General features: G+C 41.4%; 1 protein-coding gene across 3 annotated transcripts in view; it reads right to left on the reverse strand.

Annotated features, from left to right (window-relative positions):
• Positions 1–15362, reverse strand: part of rarga (retinoic acid receptor gamma a) — a 44511-nt gene extending 29149 nt beyond the window's left edge. The window contains exons 1-2 of one of the 3 annotated variants that reach the window (XM_011477111.4): positions 15101–15362; positions 4239–4556 (exon numbers count right to left, since the gene is read on the reverse strand). In XM_011477111.4, coding sequence (XP_011475413.1) covers positions 4239–4407 — 169 coding nt within the window. In that variant the 5' untranslated portion in view covers positions 4408–4556; positions 15101–15362. Of the gene's footprint in view, positions 1–4238; positions 4557–9870; positions 10419–10894; positions 11081–15100 lie in introns of those variants that run through there. The other 2 variants (XM_004070461.5, XM_078950607.1) reach the window with 2 other exon arrangements.
• Positions 15363–18889: the final 3527 nt, after the last annotated feature.

The following is an 18889-nucleotide window of genomic DNA, read 5'->3' on the forward strand; positions in this document are numbered from 1 at the left end:
GACCCTTCCTGTTCATTTTTTCCCCACAACTGTGTGAGTTTTTGATCTTGTCTGTCAGACATCTCCAGGAACTACTTAACTTGAATATGACAGATCTAACATCGCCCTCACAGTTTAAGAGAAATTATACAGTCAGACTTGACCAAACGCATCAAACGACCACAATGGGAAGAATGGTGATGACACTGTTAAAACACAGCCACATTCAATAAATGGACACTGACATTCATCAAATTGCAAAGTAGCAGCAGTATGACTTTGTTTACACATTCAAACAGGAATCTTCTTCTCATCCGTCTTTTTCTTTAAATACAAGACAAAACAAAACCTACACAAAAAAAACACATACAAGTTAAATACCTCCATCAATGGCTGGCTCAAACCCAACACTTATGAAAATAAATAATGTGGTACAATGTGCTGTTTGTGCTCTACTTAGCCCCCAGAAGAGAAGTCTTCACTTGTCCCTCTCCACCATTTTAAAGGCTTCCTTTCACCTTCCCTCTCATACCACATTTCCCACCAAAATGGCTTCTTTACGCAACTCCCACAGCTCCCTGAGCCAACTTGACCTTTTTGGGAGAGTATGTGTGTGTTTAAGAATCAGTGACTGTTTTTAATTATGACACTTCTCACATGGTAATTTTTTCTTTCTGTTCTTTTTGGCATTTGTGCATGATTCTGAGTGTTCTCACGATCACACATAAGGTAAGTATGTTAAAGTTGCTGACTGTGCAGGTTATTATTTTGTGCTTAAAATCATGCTGAACAATCTGCCTTTCAATTGTCCACCGGAGGCAGATCTGAGCAGACTTAGGGAGGCTTTACACAAGTGTCAACATGTTTTTCCTTCAATTCTATTGATATGTTTGTTTTTTTTTCATTTGATCCACTATGAATTTTGTGCATCCATTCCCCAACATGTCCAACAAATTATGGTATGTATGGGTAGTCCAAGCAAAGTAACAGATATGGGATTGTAGAACAGGCCTTGTAAGCTGAAGGAAATGACCTACTAGCTTCTCTAAACAACCTTCTGGGTGCCTTTGGGGCCTGAGCCCTACTCCTGATTGGTGAAAGCTTAAAGAGGTGTTTCAGGGCTCAGTGACGATGTTATCACATTGTAAGTAGCCTCAATAGGCTTCCAAATGTTTGTTTGAAAGGCTTTCATAATGGCAAGGATTAACTGATAACAGCCCCAGCTGCCTAGAGAACGATCAGAAGCTCCACTTGGATGAGAAAACACATTTGCCATTTATTTGCCAATGACCAAGGCTTGAAGCTGAAGAGAAGCACTCCTGCAGTCACTACCTGCAAGTATGCAATGTCACATCTTAAGCAGTGAGCTGACACCATCCCTCTCAACTCCCATCTCTCCCCACCTCTGTGCAAAGCAGGTATTTCTAAAAACACTTGTGCCAGAAAAGAGTGCCGTGACAAGAGGCTCTCCATCAGGTCAGCAGATAATTCACATTAAACACAAGCAGGTTTTTTGAAGCTTCTGCCAACAACAATTTCAGCTCAGAGACACTGAGAGGGCATAATCAGGAACACTAGTAGTATAGGCTTTTATGGAAAGTTTTTTTTTTTATCATTCATATTCTATACAGATTAGGCCTGAAAAGTAAGACTGTTAAAGTCAAGTTATGGAGAAAAGGAGGCAGAAAATAGTCTGGGGAATGTCTAAAACTACTGTCTCCTGTCTTCCACTAATATTTAAAAGAGTGAGGAATGAGACCTTTGTCAGCTAAAGGACTTTTAAAATTCCCTGTCAAGGAATACTCCAATGGGAAGTTTTACAGGCAAATAAAAACAGCATAGTTGTCCGATGAGCAGCTGCAGTTTAACCAGAGAAAATCCTGCGTGAAAGAGTTGAGAAGGGAGAAGTTTAGGAATAAGAGTTAAAGATTCAGTCAGCATTTTGAACTATTAATGAAATTGTTGTGACTTATCTACAGTTTTAAATAGCAATATACAGACAACATTTATATGATTTCCATTGTATGATAATTGGCTTAGTGAGATGTATTGTCGAAAGTCCCAAGGCCAAAAATAACATTATTCTGCTTTTATTTTGAACATGTCTTTTGGAAACAATATGCTGAATATGTAGGGTTTGAACAAATAAATGAAAAACATCAAAAATTCTTCCAATTTTAACCTGCTTTTATGACAGTACAGTAATATCTCACACAATAATCCCATTCACTCAATCAAATTAAAAATTACTAATAAATCCATTCATTTTCAACTGGGAGATGAAGTCAAACAACCTGAAACACCTACAATAACAGCAAAGTGCTCACCAAGACATTAAGCAGTTGGAAAATAATCAAAGTTATTTATTGCCTTTTTGAAATTTTAGAATATTATCCATACCAGTTCTAACAGAAAATTGAATTGGACGCAACAGATTTAAGAGCATACTATAAAAAACATGAACACTTAAATATGTGCTAAATCTGTCACTAATTATGATTTTGTCTGTCACCCAGCCTATCCCTGCCAATATCAGCACTCCTTCACCTTGTCCATGATACCACATGTATGTAGGACTGGTGCATTTGGTTAGTTTGTATCCGCCTGCATTTTGATACTTTTGTTTTAAGTCATGCCAACACAAAAACCAAAACGGACCCATCTGTCAGTGCGGTGGGATTTGACTCAGCATCAGGGGGAATGTTTCTAGTTTTCAGATGAAAGACATGTTTTTTATGTGTTTGTGCGTGCCTCTGAGAAAAAAGGGAATTTGTAGTGAGCATGTCTCTGTTTGCCTATTTGACTGGAAGAGTGCACGTGTGTGTGTGTGGGTGTGTGTGTGTGTGTGTGTGTGTGTGTTTTTCTTTAGGGTGTGTTCTTAGATTCCACCACACCGGGACATTTCCCCACAGGTGCTCTTTCTCCCTTGCACTCTGGTTCTGTGAAAATACCTTGAGGATTAGGTGGGAATCACTGGTGAGAAAGAGGAGGTGGGCAGGGAGGGAAAAAGTAGTGATTGACAGGTGAAAGGCTGAAGAGGTGCTCAGGCATGCTGCGGAGAGGGGAGAGAAGACTGAGCACACAGATGGGTGGGGTGGGGTGGGGTGGCTATGCTCTCAGCTGTTGCCACCCACACCCATTATTACCCCTCCACCATCTACCACCCACCACCACCTGCCACCTCTTTCTTAGCAGTGCTCTCAGATCAGATTTCAAATAACTTCTCCTCACCTTTACCTCAACAAAGTCTCCATTCTGTCTTGCTTCTTTTAGAATTTCTATCCCCCACATTGACCACCTATCAGTTATCTATACTGGAGTGGTTTTCCACAATGATACACCCAGTCCAAGAATCCTGCTGTTGATTAGTGGTTTTCAGACAAACAGGTGTTTTTAACAATGAGCCATGCATGTCGGCAGCATGTCTCTAATCTGGATGGTTTCTCAGAGGCACTAAACACTGCGGAGCACCAACAATCTCCCCTTTGTGCTCCAAACATCCTCTAACTTCAGAGTTTGAGAGTACATCAGCACCCCAAGTGGTCAGGTTTAAAAATACAACTCTAAAACAGTAGGCACTTCATGTTTGGATTCTAGTTTCACCTCACCTTTCCTTTCACATACAGATGCACAAATAGTCTATTCTTAAAATAAAAGACTAAAAGTAACTAGTTTTGCTATATTTGTTGTTGCTTGGTAAAGTGCAATGAAAAAAAAGAATGTTGTTTGGTCTCTTATTGCAGACTTGTGGGCTGTCTCAAAAAACTTCAAGACGCTTGCCATCTCACACACACACACAAACACACACACACACACCCACACACACACACACACACACACACACACACACACAGATACACACACACTAGAGAAGCCAGAGCCAGAGTTTGTGGTCATAACCACATCATCTGCAAGCGTCAGGCGTACGAAGAAACCACCAGAGCAGTACGCACTGCATTGATGAGAGACAACTTTCTTCTTATGGTTTTTCTGCAAGACTGTTTTTCTACTGCTCATTTTATATCACAAACATGCAGTAAAGTTTTCCATTTCCACAAAATTACTCATAATGAAGGGCAATTTGCGTCCATATTTTTGTTTCTCTAGTTCATGTCAAAATTGTTTGGTGGGATTTGACCTAAAAATCAATATAATGGGTCTGCATTGTGTGTATGGTTTGATTTATGTTAAAAAAAAAATCACAAATCATTTCTGTGCCGTCAAAACAAATCAAACACTTAGAAAAGAAAATAACTTACAGAGAGCTGCCATCTCTTTGGGCAGGTCAGCCCCAAATCTCCCAAACAGGCTGCTGTTGGCCAGCAGGTCAAAGGGGGAGTGGCTTCTCATGGAGTTGAAGGGAAAGGGGTAGACAGCAGGTGGGAAGCTGGTCATGTGACCCACCTGCTGTTCCCTATTGGTAGCCATAGCAACGGAGAACCCAGGGGTCCGTGGCAGGCACTTAGTGTCCAGTGACGCCTGGAAATCCTCAAAGTTCAAATTTGCGTCCTCAAGGGTGAATCTTTTGGATTCCAAAAGGTTGGAAGGCCTCTTTAGAGGGTTATCCAGGTGGTTTTCTGAGGGGGGAAAAAGAGACAAAGCAATTAATTATTTTCCAATTACTGATCTATTTCAAAAAGAGAAAGGGTGAATATTTCCAATCATCATGACGAAGGTGATAAAATGTGTGGCTGCATTTAAATGATCATAAACACTGCATTCATTGCCTTTCCTTGATAAGGTTGTATTTTTTCTAAATTTCATGTAAAACAAGACAGGATAGATATAGATATGGGCACGTTTAAAAAAGAAGAGGGGAAAAAAACTTGAAGAATCAGATACAAACCAAACAAAAAAAAGAATAAATAAGTGTTCTCTGTGATCTAACTGTAAGGAATACCCAGTAAAGTTAGCAGAAAGTGAGGGGAAAACACAGTAAAGCAAGAGTTTTGGGGAAAAGGTTCTAATGAGGAAGAATAGATGGTGAGAGAAGAGAGCAAACTCTTGTTCCTGCAGTTTTGAGGAGCTTCCAGACTTCTACAGTGATTCCAGGCTATGCCATATGATTTAAATCACCAGAACTCCACTATAAAGACATTCTCTGTTCTTGCTGCCAGCCTAGCACAGCAGCCTACCTCTTTGCCTCTTTCCCCCAGGACCAGAGGCCCAGACACGGGGTCCGGAGCATGAAGATGGGAGGGCGGGAGGGGGGCGGACGGTAGAGAGAATGAGATCCACTGATTGCTAACCGAAGCTGTCACTTCCAACTAGCTTCTCTTGAGGTCAGCCTGTGGTACCACAGAAACATTCAGGCTCTAACCTCCTGCTGTCTGCTCATCACTTTGACTCCTCACATAACCACAGCGAATTCAGGCTTTGGGGTGGACAAGGCTTCACTTATGTCCTCTAAAGAAACTGGAGGGGGAAAAAAAAGCTTTCTTGTTTGCCTTAAGAGTGATTTCGTAAGCGGGTGGAGTGATCATCCTGCTTTTAAATACGACTTTGAAAAAGAGCCAACAAACTACTGTGGGTTGTGAATGTGGGAGAAAATGACAGGGGGAAAGATCTTGACAATGACTTTGATGTAAACAAAGAAATGGGGGGTGAGGGTCTAAAGCAGAACCACCAAACTGCTGACTTTCATGAAAAAGAAGAGAGAAAAAAGGAGGGTCAGTGACAGAGCCTGAGCACTTGGGGGCACTAAGGGGGTCGCACCATGCCCCAGATGAAAAGAGAGTTGTCTAAGATGTACACATGTACTGCAAACTCTGTAACAGATACATTTGCGATCAAACACTGAAAGAAATCCACATGAAACATTTGTTGGAGGACCCTGTAACCCACACGCACACACACACAAACATACTGTTATGCCCTATGCCTTTTTCTAGGGCTTTGGCTTCCTCACTGCCTCTTTCTCTTTCAACAGAGCTAGTTAATTACACCCTACTGCTGCAGGCAGCTTCAAACCACCACTAATTTAGAGTTCCATTACAGTAAACTGTTCCACATGTGCATCCAAGGCCCAGGCAGGCTCGGGTGGCCACGTTTCAGGAAGGAGCTCCAGCCGATAGGCACCCACCCCCATCCTGCCAACACAGCCTGCCATCTTTCTTTATTTTTTTTTTCCCTTTCCTTCTGTGTCTTGCTTTATACATTCTCCTTTCTCACCCAAAATACTTCCCTCTCATATACTTTTGTCTGACCATTTTCCAATACCAAGTTCTTTTCCAACCTCTGTATCCCCTTCACAACCCACGAACTCTTATTCTGCTTCTATGACCCCCGCGCATGGTTCCACTGTGTGGCTAACCCACAAAAACATCACAGAACATTTCACAATGGAACTAATGGGAGAAGAGGTAGAGACAGAGAAAAACGTGAGCTGATAATATGGACATGACTTTTTAAGAGTGTGTGCTTGGCTAGTGTTTGGCCCATTTGGATATCTCCTTTGTGAACTCAACTAGCTCCCATAAAGACAGCACAAAATGTCTGCAGACCTGGCAACGAAAAAGGAAAGAAAAAAAATATCAAATGATGGAAAGGAAAACACCAAAACACATGTGACTTTTGTATTCTCCCTGAGTGAATACTGTTTCTACATCAAAACTTGCTCATTAAAATAACTTTAAAACCCGTGTTTCACCCACTTGAAATGAAGGGCGAAACTAAAAAGGCTCCATTTTAAACTAAGCAAACCTTTTAAAGTTGAACTCTACGTTAAAACTCCCAAAACACAATACTGAATTAATAAAAAAAAAATAATAATGGCGCCAGTGTTTTTAATGAGTCAAATCAGCCCGGCAGCTTTTTTACGGTGTCATTTTATGTTTTATGTTGGGTCCTGTGGTATGATCACTTTGCCAGCCAGTCTGGGGCTATAAGGGGATGAGGGGAATTTGGAGTGACCTCATCCCCTGTTTGCCAGGGCCAAATGGGCATGGACGGCCTACCCACTTCCACTGAGCCTGGGGGGCACACAGGAGGTAGCAGGCAGGCAAAGTGCACCGGGGCCAGCAACGGGTTCATGACTACTGCAGTGACTGCTGCTTCTGCAGGGACTTTCCACTGTTGTCTGTGGCTTACAGGACAACAGTTTACCAGTTTACTCTGCTTTCCATTTTTCTATAAATAATGGACTGTCCCGTCTCGCAGTAGTCCACAAAGCAGAATAAGGTTCAGTGTTTTTCTCCCGAGATAATCCACTGATTTTATCAGCTCACGATTTCGCCTGGCCTATAAACTGTACTCGATCAAGCTGGCAATTTGGAGACAGCACTACAAGATGAGACACGCTCAAAGAGAATGAGATTCTCTTGTTTGTTGAGGAGTTAGGACTTCAACAAAAAGATGGAACTATAAATCATTCAGGAGCGAGAAAGGCAGAAAGAGGGGGAAAACAGTTCCCAGTGACTGATTATCTGCCAAACAAAGGGTTTCAACTCCTCAGTGGGCAAAAAAAAACAATTGTGCCTTAAGAGTTGTGACAGAGTCAAAGCCCCTTCAGGCAATAAGAACTGCAGTCAAACAGGCAATTAATCATTGCATCTCATGGAGCTCTGCACCATGCAACCAAGAAAAACAGCTTTTTTTGTCAGCACAAGAAACCGTCAGTGATTACCTTTTTTGAGCCTGGTTTCAGGTACCACAACTATCCTGCCTTTTTTTAATGTTGATGAATCATATATATAACATTATTTGTTTAGACAGCTACTTCATTTTTTATTTTTTCAAAACGCCTTTTGCAGATGCCTTTTTTTTCCTGTTTTCGAGAATTAAATGACTTCATGGGTGTGTGCAGAGTTCACTCAGATGGAAAAATAAGCCTCACTACAAATTGCAAAATAAAAACTTGTCAACCATTATGCTGCCAGCACAAGACATCAACTCTCAGACAGTCACAACTAATGATCTACACACTGTGCACTGCCAGGGGAAAGTGCCATTCTTATCCATCTCCAGCGTGATCTTCCCGGTTCACTTTTTGAGTGCCTATATTTTACATCTGTCAAGCTTTTGAAATGATTTGTGTTGAGCAACTTTTTAAAAGAAACAAGTTGAAGCAGAGAGGGTTGTTTGAATTTGGTTTGTGCATGAAGTCATTCTGAAGTCACAGCTAAACAATGAATTCAAACTCCATGTGTTCTCTGAACTGTGGCTCATCTTTGCTTAATAACACCACAAAGAGCCACCAGAAGGATTTATGGCCTCAGAACTCATACACGCGAATTAAAGTGTTCAAAGTGAAACACGATCATGAGAAAGAGCATTATCTTTTGGCTCTGAAAACAATATCCTCAACACTATTATCTGATGCAGAGCTGACAGCTTCCAGTCTTTCAACAAGTGCTGGGTTAATGGCTCCGAAAGAGAGACAGAGTGACAGACGCTCCGCTGTTTCCAAACAGACCTGCATTCCATTACCTGAAACTTGTTTGACTTATGCCTGCTCTTGGCATCCCACAAACACATATTTGCTTATGGCAACAATGCAAGGAGACAACTCTTGACGACGTGTCTCTCCACGTCTTCTTTCTTATTTTTTCAAAGGTGTGTCCGTGGAAGGTGCGGTGACGCCATCTTACTATCTCTACATCGTTAAAGGCTAATCCCTACTTCTTTTTGCTTCAATTTAGTGTCAAAAATAAAAGCTATGCAGACTTGTGAAGGTGGAGAGAGCTGTTGCAATACTCACAGGGAAGTGCATAAAACATTTTGTGACAAGCAACTTTTTTTGTTGTCCTGACAGGAGCTGCTTGGAGAACTCAACACTGAAACTAGACCAGATGGTTGAGAAAAACAAGTAAACACCATAACAGGAGAAGACAAGACAGATGACGTTGTAAAAATTTGAAAAATGGCGCATAGCAAAGTCAGAGCAAGTTAAATGTTGCAACAACTGAAAAAGTTATGAATGTGTAATGAAATATTGAAGGTTCCTTATAGGCAAATGGGAGGTCCTGGGAAGTCAAATCAGAGAAAAACATTTTTTTTTCCAGTATAGAGCGAAGCATAACAGATGGGTTTCACCACCGCAGCCGTTTGCCGGAGGAGTCAGAGCAGCACAAGCAGGTCCAAACACACACACGCAAGTACAGCACGCAAAACAGTCAATTCCTTACTAGTGCCAGAAGTTCCTATAGCGTGGGCTTCAAAGCAGGCAGAAAAGTTAATTCCTCCCAATTACAATGGCACACCTGAAAAAATAGACTCAGGAAATGGTGTGCAAATAGCTTCCCTGTTAATCACAGTGCAGTGAAACACTGAAATCACCTGTCTTTACCCCTCCCCACCACTTGGGCACAATTACTACAGAAATTCCAGCACTAGACAGGTATCAACAACTCCCTGATTAACAACTAAGAGGATTCTAAGAAAAGGAAAAAAGTTTCTGCAGACGCTCCAATGGACATAAGCTGCTGTTTTAGGAGTTTTGTAAAAGCAAAAATTGTCAACAAACCCACGGCTGTTGAATAATTTCCAAGATAAATGATTCTGACAAACTAATGATTATTGATGTTGATATTATAGTCTGTGCTTGTCATTTTGCATGTTTTTCCTTTATATTTAAGCTCCCAAATGTATCACAATTTATAACAACTAAAAAAATTCCGCTACACATAAATATTATATGATGCCTGCATTTCATAACGGTTTTTCTCCCATAATTTTTAAATCACATAAATACAATAAAAATGGGAGAGTGCTTCTGAAGCAGCGAGGCTTCTGGCCAGTTGAACACACAAAGATTTAGTCCTTGTGTGTGCACGATGAGCTCAAATGTATATCTAAACAGCCACATTAGTTCAGAAAGTAACCCCATAAGAAGCAAAGCCATGCCTCTAGTAAAGCCCACAGGTGCTTGTTCTGAGGAGGAGGAAAACTCACGGATGCTTCTCCACCTCCGGGATGAGCTTCAAATCCAGATGTTACAATGTCAAACCAGATGGCAGAAGAAAGTTCCAAAGATAATGCTAGTTTTGGAATATAATCCCACACTCGGTCCATTCACTTCAGTCACACTTTTCTCCAGAGTAACTCTACATCAAGCAACCCCCCCCCCCCCCCCCCCCCCCAAAAAAAAGAAAGTTGTGGACAGCAGGTGCAAAGCTGAAGTCATTGTCTGCTGACCACACACTTGTGGAGCAATAAATGGAAGACACTACTTTCTAATTGCAGGTGCTTATCTGCATGTGAAAACTTAACAGCACAGCAGCGACACGTAATTACGAAATTATAACAAGCAGAACTTGTTAACCTGGAACACGTGCCAAAATCCTTAAAATAATCTTAACTGCCAGGAGAGCAAAGTGAATCAGCTTCCAAGTAAACTAAGAGCAGAGCAGCAAACAGGCCTCACTTTGCAGGACTCAGCCAGAGCGGCTTTAAAACACGAAAAACAATGCCTCTCTCCTCCAAGTGCTCATATGCTAAATATTAAAAAGAGCAGGTCAAGGACTGGTGACTCCTCTCATGAATACACACCAAACATGTGCAAACGTGTACACAGGAACACACAAACATATGCCAATAATAAAGAGCTCCACAGGCACTGGATAGCATTTGAAACACTCACTAACAAGCACATGTGCGCACACAGGCACACGCACACACACGGCCGGAGAAGTTTTCACATAAACCAAGTGTCACGCTCACATTTATAAAGAACAGAGAAGCAAACAAACTGTAGCAAAGCATGCAAACAAACATGTGTGTTGGGATACTCTGCTGTTTACACGTGACATTTTCCGAGGTGATTTATGGTCTCCCAAGCCTCCCAAGAGTCTTGCACGCTTGTTTCTGTTTTCAATTAAAACTCAAGCCTTAGAGTATAAAAATGTTCTATTAAACAGGCTGAAAAAAAGGAAACAGAAACCAACAAAGGTGGCTGATTTGAGTAAAAGTAACTCACTGAAGGTGCCGATGGACAGATGAGGACCTTGACACAGAAATCTGCTGAGCAGCTCAAGCCAATGAAAGGTCGGAAAAGACGTTCAAGAGTCCCTTTGACGGCGCAGACAGAGAGGCAGTGAGCCTCTGGCTCTCTCCTTCATTCTCCCCTCCTGCACTCCACTCCTCCTCCATCTCCTCCTCTCTTAGTCGCCACCTTTCCAAATCATTCTTTCCCTCCCCAAATCCATGCACCCACTGTCTCCCTGAGATTTAATTATATTGTGATTCATAAAGCTTTTTTTTTGTCATGTGACCCTTAAACTTCAGATATATCTTTTCACAAACCGCAAAATGCCTGGAGGGGAGGGGGGTGCCCACTGAGCTTCCGTCTCTGCTTTTAATTCTCTCTGCCTTTTTTTATGTTTCTCGGGTGAATCACTTTTTGGCTTAAGTTTGCGCTCAATCCACGCCTGTCGAAATGGTGAGACGCTCGAGATCAGAGATCATTCACATTCCTTAAAAATGAATTAAATCTGGTTTATTGGGAGAGGAAGTTTTAGGATCTTTAATAATACAGAACACTGCCTCTGCTGTTTTTGATTTAAAACGCACACAGAATCAGTTTAAAGCCACAAGTCAGTTCAGCCATAATTTTATGTGTCGCCTCCAGTCATTCGTTTAATCTTTTTAATGAATTTCAGTGTCTTTTTATTCAGTGAGGGAACCAAATGTCATACTTTTTGGTGGAGGTACTTAGATTTAATTTGCTAATGATAGTCCAAGAAAAAAAATGCTTTTGATGCATGAAGCTGTTTGAAGTACCAAATGCAAGAAAAGTGTAAAAAAAACAAAAATTAGGACTTAAAAGTGAGGGTATGTCCTAAATGGCAGGTTTTTGTGGCCACTGGCCTTTTAGTCAAAACTATTGGGTTGGCATATCGGCAGCATCGGCAAGAGTGACAGATGTGGGTGTGCCCCTAAATGTGCCCCTCTCTCCCTATGAGAACACACGTTTCAGATGTGTGTTTGTGGTTCTGGGTGTGTGCCCTGTTTTACTCAATGCAATGTTTCTCAAGTTGTTTAGGTTGCGAGGAGCACCTCAAACCTCAAAACTGGGAGGAGTAGGCACACCTCAACTGGCATCTCAGAGGACACTTTTTTCCTTGTGGCGTCAGCAATGGAGGACACACAAAAACACCTTAGTGCAAACACACACGCGTGAGCTTCTTTCCCACTAATACAAACAGCATTTTGTCCAAACCAAGCAAAATTCAGCAAGAAAAATTTAGATTACCCTAAATAAGAACCACTTATTCTGAAGCTTCTCTTTTTCGAGGAACGCCAAAGGTTTCCAGCTGGAATTACTGAAGCGTATTCTGAGTAAATGAATAGATAAGCAGTAAGAGGGACTGCTGCTTTTATGCAGAAATGCTAGATCCAGGAAGCACAGATCTGAGCAGCACTACTAACAGCCCTTTGGCTGATCTTTATCTCATTGCTATTTGATGTTTGGGTTCCTCATAAAGTCACTAAGGCTAATAAAAGTCCCCTGAATGTTTACACAGTCAGTTGTGTAACAGAAATGAAGAAGGTGGTAGTCAGAAAACTATGTAGAGTGGTGAGCCCAGCTGTTGGTGGAACTGCATGGAGACATGAGCCTGACTGAGGCAGTGTCTTCGAATCAGAATGTGCAGTCAAGTGCACGATGATGGTCTTTGTGTCAGTGCACGGTCCACTCGCTGCTTTTGTCCTTGTTAAACTGTGCTTTGAACAGTGCTCATCCTCAGTCTGTGGCTGAAACGCAGAAGTCTGCATGAGACTGGATGAGTGTGTGTAGGCAGTAGCAGCAGTGAGAAGGTCAGAGGTTACTAGTGTTTGTGTTTCAGTGTCAGTGAAGTGTGCTCCAGGCAGAGATTTATGATCATTGTATCTGGGAGGCTGCAGAGTGAAGGATAATGAAGACGGATCAGGGTGCTATCTCTGTCTCTGGGCACCACTGGAAACGTGCCCTATGGCCCCCGCCATTCTCGACTCATTAACTTCAGCCGGTGACATCATAACGTACTGCCCTGACATCAATCCTAACACAGTACGCTCCTACGAAAAAAAATCACACACACACAAAACGGCAGTTCCTCCCAGGAAGTCATCCGGCAAACACCAGCATTGTTGAGAGCATAGCTCTGCAGCTTCTCTGGGTGTGTTTATAAAATTATGAAATATTCATGGCAACATCTTACTCGGTCGTGTGTTTCCACTTTAGATTCATCATATTAGCATTCACAGAGCAACAGAGTGGAGGCCTGGAGCTCGCTGGCAGTGCAGTGAGACAAAGCAGGGGAGAAAAAAAGAGGAAAAGGGGGGAATAATGGCAAAGGAGGAGAAGAGGTTAGTCAGGTTACAGAGAGAAGGAGGTGAAGGGGCCAGTGATACCGGCAATGAATGAGGTGTAAAATAGAAAGAGAAAGGGGTGGATGCTTGATGCTGGTGGGGACAATTTTCAATTAGTAACTAGATGCCCATTATGAGATCACTATTTCCCCACATTTAGATTGATGTCATTCCGTTCTGAGACATGGCAAAAACACACACCAGAGTGTCTGGCATGCACACACCAAGCAAAAATATATTCATGCGCACACATTTTCCTTGCACTTTCTTGGTTATAGACTTATATACACATCCTGTAAAATGAAGGGGCGCATTCATTCCACCTGGCAAAGTGCGCTCATTTAGAGTCCAACTGCCTTCAAGTACAAATATACACGGAGGAATACAGCTCGCAGGAAAATGAGCTATACTCATGGCAGGCAAGAGTAGAAACGTGCGAGAGACCAAAGGGCATATACCACCACTTCAACGAAAACAAACCTGGGAACAGAGACCCGGAGCCAAACGCTGTTTTATTGCACTCGAAACTACAGGGAAAAGAGGAAATAAAACGTGTCTGTGTGCGCACACGTTTTGTGCAAATTTTGGGGTGCACTCAGAGGTTGTGGACACAGCTACCAGTGTGTTTGCCAGCAAATGAGCCCTCTTTTCCCAACATGTGTGTCCAATGAAAAGTGAATGGCTCTCCTGTCTATACTTTCCTTAAAAAAAAAAAAAACTCTTAAAAAAATCAGCCATGATGTCACCATGAACCCATCTTGAACTCACCTCCGTCAAAAAACATTACTCCAACCCTCCTTCTCTTTCTCTGCCTCATTTTCTTTTCCACCTCTCCCTCCTTCGCACTCTATTACCGCTTTTTCTCTTTTCACTGAGCTCCCATTCTTGTTTGTTTTTTTCCATATTCCTCAACATTTCCTCTTCTCCTGGTCCTTGTCTCAACGATTTTCTGCACGGCGAAAAAATGCCAGGATGTTCTAATAATCATAAACTGTATAAGCTGCTTTAAAATTAAGATAAAAACACCACAAAATGATGTGAATGCATCAACAGGGGCCAAAAAACTAAAAGCAGAAAAATGAGAGATGAGTGAGAATGCAAATGCATGAGGGGGTGAAAAAAAAAGAAAGAAATAAAAGGTGGGGGGAGGGAGGGGGCAGCAAGAAGGCAGCCAGAGAGCTACATATGGAAGTGATTCTGTAATTACTGCAAATCTCTGAGCTCAAAAGGAAAGCTCTTCTTTTCCATGCCTTCTGCCCTGCACATAACACTGAAAGCATAAGAAAGCTGGGCACCAAACTCTGCAAAGGGAAACTGGAGGAGGAGGGGTGGGGGTGGACGGACAAAAACTAGTTTTTCTTGCTGGGGTGTCATGTTGGGACTGAAACATGACAGAGTTTGAATGCAAATTTCTCAGGAAGTTGGCTGAATTTAAATAAGCTTTGTGCAACTTTTTAGGCCACTTTGCTGTACTTTTCTGAGCCAGAAGGACCAAAAGTGTCACGAAGCGCACATGCTGGGGAAAAAAATATGAGGAGCTAGGCAGACAAAGAGACAAACGCACTCTGGTGAGAGTTTTTCAAGCCTGCGGCAAGAGAAAGATCTGCGCAGGTGCGTCTGTTGGCAGAGGCTTCTGTTGCCCTCGGTCCCGATCGCAGCTTCAGCAGTCTGTAATTACCCGTGCCCTGTCATAACGTGTTCCAGGGAGAAGTGCGTAAATTAACGCACGCCCAAAAAATGACGCGGCTCGGGCTGTGTTCATTCCACGACACTTTCAATTCATAACGACAGGAGATGATTCATGGAAGGCACAAACTCCGACCTATCCACCTACCTTCCTTGTCTGCTGCGAAAGTTCACGCCGCTCAAGTCTGAAGGACACCAACTTATCGGTGGAAGGATCGACGTGGAGTCACGGACGCGCCTCAGACTGGGCCTGAAGAGGAGTCCTCCTTTGCTTCAGTGTTTCCTCACTGATCATTTTAGTCATTTGTCAAGTTGCTTTTGTTTGTTGCCAACCGATCAGACCACTTTGTGCCGACAGCTTTTGGGCGTTTATCAAACACCCAGCGCAAATTCATGACGCAGTGACTCCCTCTAGTGGCGAACGATGGAACTGAATAAACAGAAGCCCAAAGGAGAGGTGTCAAAACATTTGCCCGCTTCTCATGTAAATTAGAACCGATTATTTGCACCAAATAATAAGATTTATAACTTCTCAGTCATTTTTTAAAACATTTTTAAAGGAATAAATGATTATTTATTTAATTTGTTTATTATGGATGTTTAGACATTCGATAAATGTGATTTTCAAAACAAAATACTATTTTAGAATCTGAATCAGAAATACTTTACACAAGTTGCGAATGCTTTGTCGTTTAAATGAACAAATATGAATCTGTTGGGTAAACCCAACTTAAACCAGTATAATGCAGCTGTGTAATGCCAATAACACAGACTTACTCAAATAAAGATGTTTTGATCAATTGTGTCCAAAGCATTACTGAAATTCAAAGCCCCACGCTGATGACAATTGTGCTTTTAACATGTTCTTGTAGCCTTTTTCTTACGGTGGAAGACATGTATGAAGCAAATCAAGCTTAAAATTTCATTTGTGAATATTTCTTTATTCAAATCTTTGTGTATCAGGAGCAGATGAAAGAATGAACAATGATGTATAGGTGCTACAATCAGCGGGCCACAAGCTCTCTTGCAGACAAATGGATCCATTAATGTCTTTGTTTTTCTCCTTTGGCATCTGGCTCAGAAGTGTAGGGCTGAATACCTCCAATATTGTTAGCCATTTTTGTTGCACCAGTAATGTTGAATGACTATAAGCTAACATGAGAGAATGTAGACAGTTGAATGACAGGAACTGAGGGCAGGCTTACTCTGCACCAACAGTTCTGCCAACAACTCAGAGATGAATTTCTAACTACTGCCGCTCTGCAGAAAGCATGTCCTAGAAAATGATACTTTAAAAAAAAAATTAGCTTTAAAATCAGCATGATCGTAATTGAAATACCACTGGAAATGCTTTTACAATTGATCAAAAAATGATTGGATTGGGACTTTAAAAGTATACCAGACTTGATACAAGTTCCCTGCCTGCAGCTACGTGGAGTTTCAGTGCTTTGATAGGATTTAAACCGTGACTGAAACTCCTCAGAGAGATTATTTCTGTTTAAATGGCTACAAAAGTAATATATACCAGATTAGGGTTAGGGTTAGAATTTAAAAGCAAAGATAGGTTCATTCTATGGTTGAGTTTGGCTAAAACCTGCAAATCAAAAGGCAATATTAAAGGGCAATTTTTGAGAAAAAGCTAAAAGCCATCCTAAAATCCAGAGTAAGGTAGACTGTTAACAAGGGCATAATTATCAGATGTATGACTGGGATATTAATTAGGCGATTTACCAGAACTCTTGGAGAAGAATTAACTTATCTAACCCTACAACTACATATTTAAAGTCCAGCAGATGAGCTTCATCCACCCCCCTTTTGGGGGAAACTTTTTGCCAGCAATTCTTGCAGCTGTTCTTAAAGTCTCTAAAAATCTTCACTCAAAGACCATGAAGTCTTTCCACAAGTTGTAGATCCTAAGTGTGACCCACCTCCTCAAAGTTCAAATCATTAAACCAAAGAGCTCAAAAGAAAAGCCTTAAATAAGACTCAAATTGGTACATTTAACAAATCCAATTAGAAATGGAATTCAAAAATGCATAATCAAATATATAATTATATATATAAATCTGTTCATTCCCGTTTTGTGTCACACGGATGCTGGAGCCTATCCAGCAACTATACACTGGAGGTAGGGAACACCCAGGAGGACCAAATGCCAGTCCATTTCAGGGTAGGAAACAAACAGCCACTCACTGTGAAGCAGGATTTTGTTCTGGAATGTCTGGAAAAATCCCATGCAATCTTCACTATTTATACTTTTGTCTCACCAGCATTTGTTCAGAACATTTGGGGAACGTGAAAATGAGCTCGTTGTCAAATTAAGGTTCCATTGTTGTCACATACAAAGTATGTAGAATTAGTTCTTCGTGTGTAACCAGTGAAGTATAGTCACAGCTGCACTTAGGAATCATTTAGTGGTTTAACCCAAATCTAATTTCTGATGTCAAGTGTCAGAGCAGGAAGCCACTAACCTATTTTTGCTGTTTTGGCATGAACCAGCTAAAAGTGTGATGGCCCAACCCGAGGCCACTGTTGCCTCCTGCTGGTCATGTGTGGTCTCTGTTCTTTCCTTTGAGGAAAAGTGTGCAGGTTGCTCACCTGCACCTATAAGATCCACCAGCAAAAGGCTTGGGACAGGGGCCTGCAATTTTACCAGTTGTGGGGTATCTCCGGCCGAAATTTGTAAATCTATCAAACTTAAATCATATCAGAGCTAATTCAACATTTTACAAACCATAAGGTGAACTTAAAATCCTCAATTTGTGCAAAAATAGAAAATCCACTTTATAATCCAGTGTCCGATTTATATGATATCTGGTTGGGCTTACTGACCCTTCTATTGAATTTACTGCAGTACACACATCTGGTAAATTGATTTAGTTCGCCTTTACTGTCCTTCAACTGTTTGTAAATGGGTTGAATAAAATTAGTCTTAATTTCCTTAACTTTTTACTTTTTTATTTACTCTTTACTTCACAGTGACTTCTTAAAATTAAACATTTTTCTTTAACCAGAGAGCCACAATGGTGGGGTAAAGCCACAGATTTTTGGGAGCTCTCAATCAGGGGTCCTGATCCCTTCAGGGTCTTCGTGTTGGTACCTAGACTTCTTCAAATACTTTCCACCAATCTATCGTGGCTTTTATTCTGATTCCATGTAGACTCAAACTGATTTTTTCTGTGATTTAATTATTTGTAATTCAGTCAAATTGCTGTTGACTCCCTCTTCTGTCACTTTATTGGTTGGGATTGTGACAAAACTCTCCCAGTACCTACACTATACTATTCAGTCCCTGAGATAAATGAGCTGAAACAGTTTACTGAGATGAGTTAAAACGACTGAAAAAGTTGACACTAAATGGAGACTTTTTTTATACATTTCATTTCAGTTCTGTATAAGAATTTTTGTTGAAAATTAATTGTGACTAAACATGTTGGTCATAGCATAGCTCTGCACATCAAGGAAAGCTGTAATTTTACTGAATGCTTTATTTCCATACGTTTTCTTCATAAAGGAGGATTCACAATTTTACATCAACTGTTGTTCCCACGAGTTGTCACAAGAGGGCGCTTCAGCCACCTGATCAGTGACCTATACATTTTGTTACAGGATACATATTGGGATATATAAAATATTTTACAAGGTGACAGTCACAGAATATTGAATATTTACCAATAGAAGACAGGATTAGCCAAAATTAGACTATCTGAGTTGTGCACTTTGGCGTGTCACGCGCCAAGTTTGTGTCATTTCCGTTTGTGTTTCCATCTGAGCTCTAAAGGCGCCTCTTGCACGATGATGTTTGGCATGGGCTGGTGTTTACCATCCGTTTGTGGTTCTGGCCGTCTGAGAACACGCAGTCACGGTGAGCCACGCCTATTGCCCATGTGCCTCATCCTCCAATCTCTCCATCCCTCCCAGCACGCTCCGCGATTTG

This window comes from Oryzias latipes, chromosome 7 (assembly GCF_053564925.1).
Source record: "Oryzias latipes strain Hd-rR chromosome 7, Olatipes_Hd-rR_3.1".
NCBI classification, from domain to species: Eukaryota; Metazoa; Chordata; class Actinopteri; order Beloniformes; family Adrianichthyidae; genus Oryzias; species Oryzias latipes.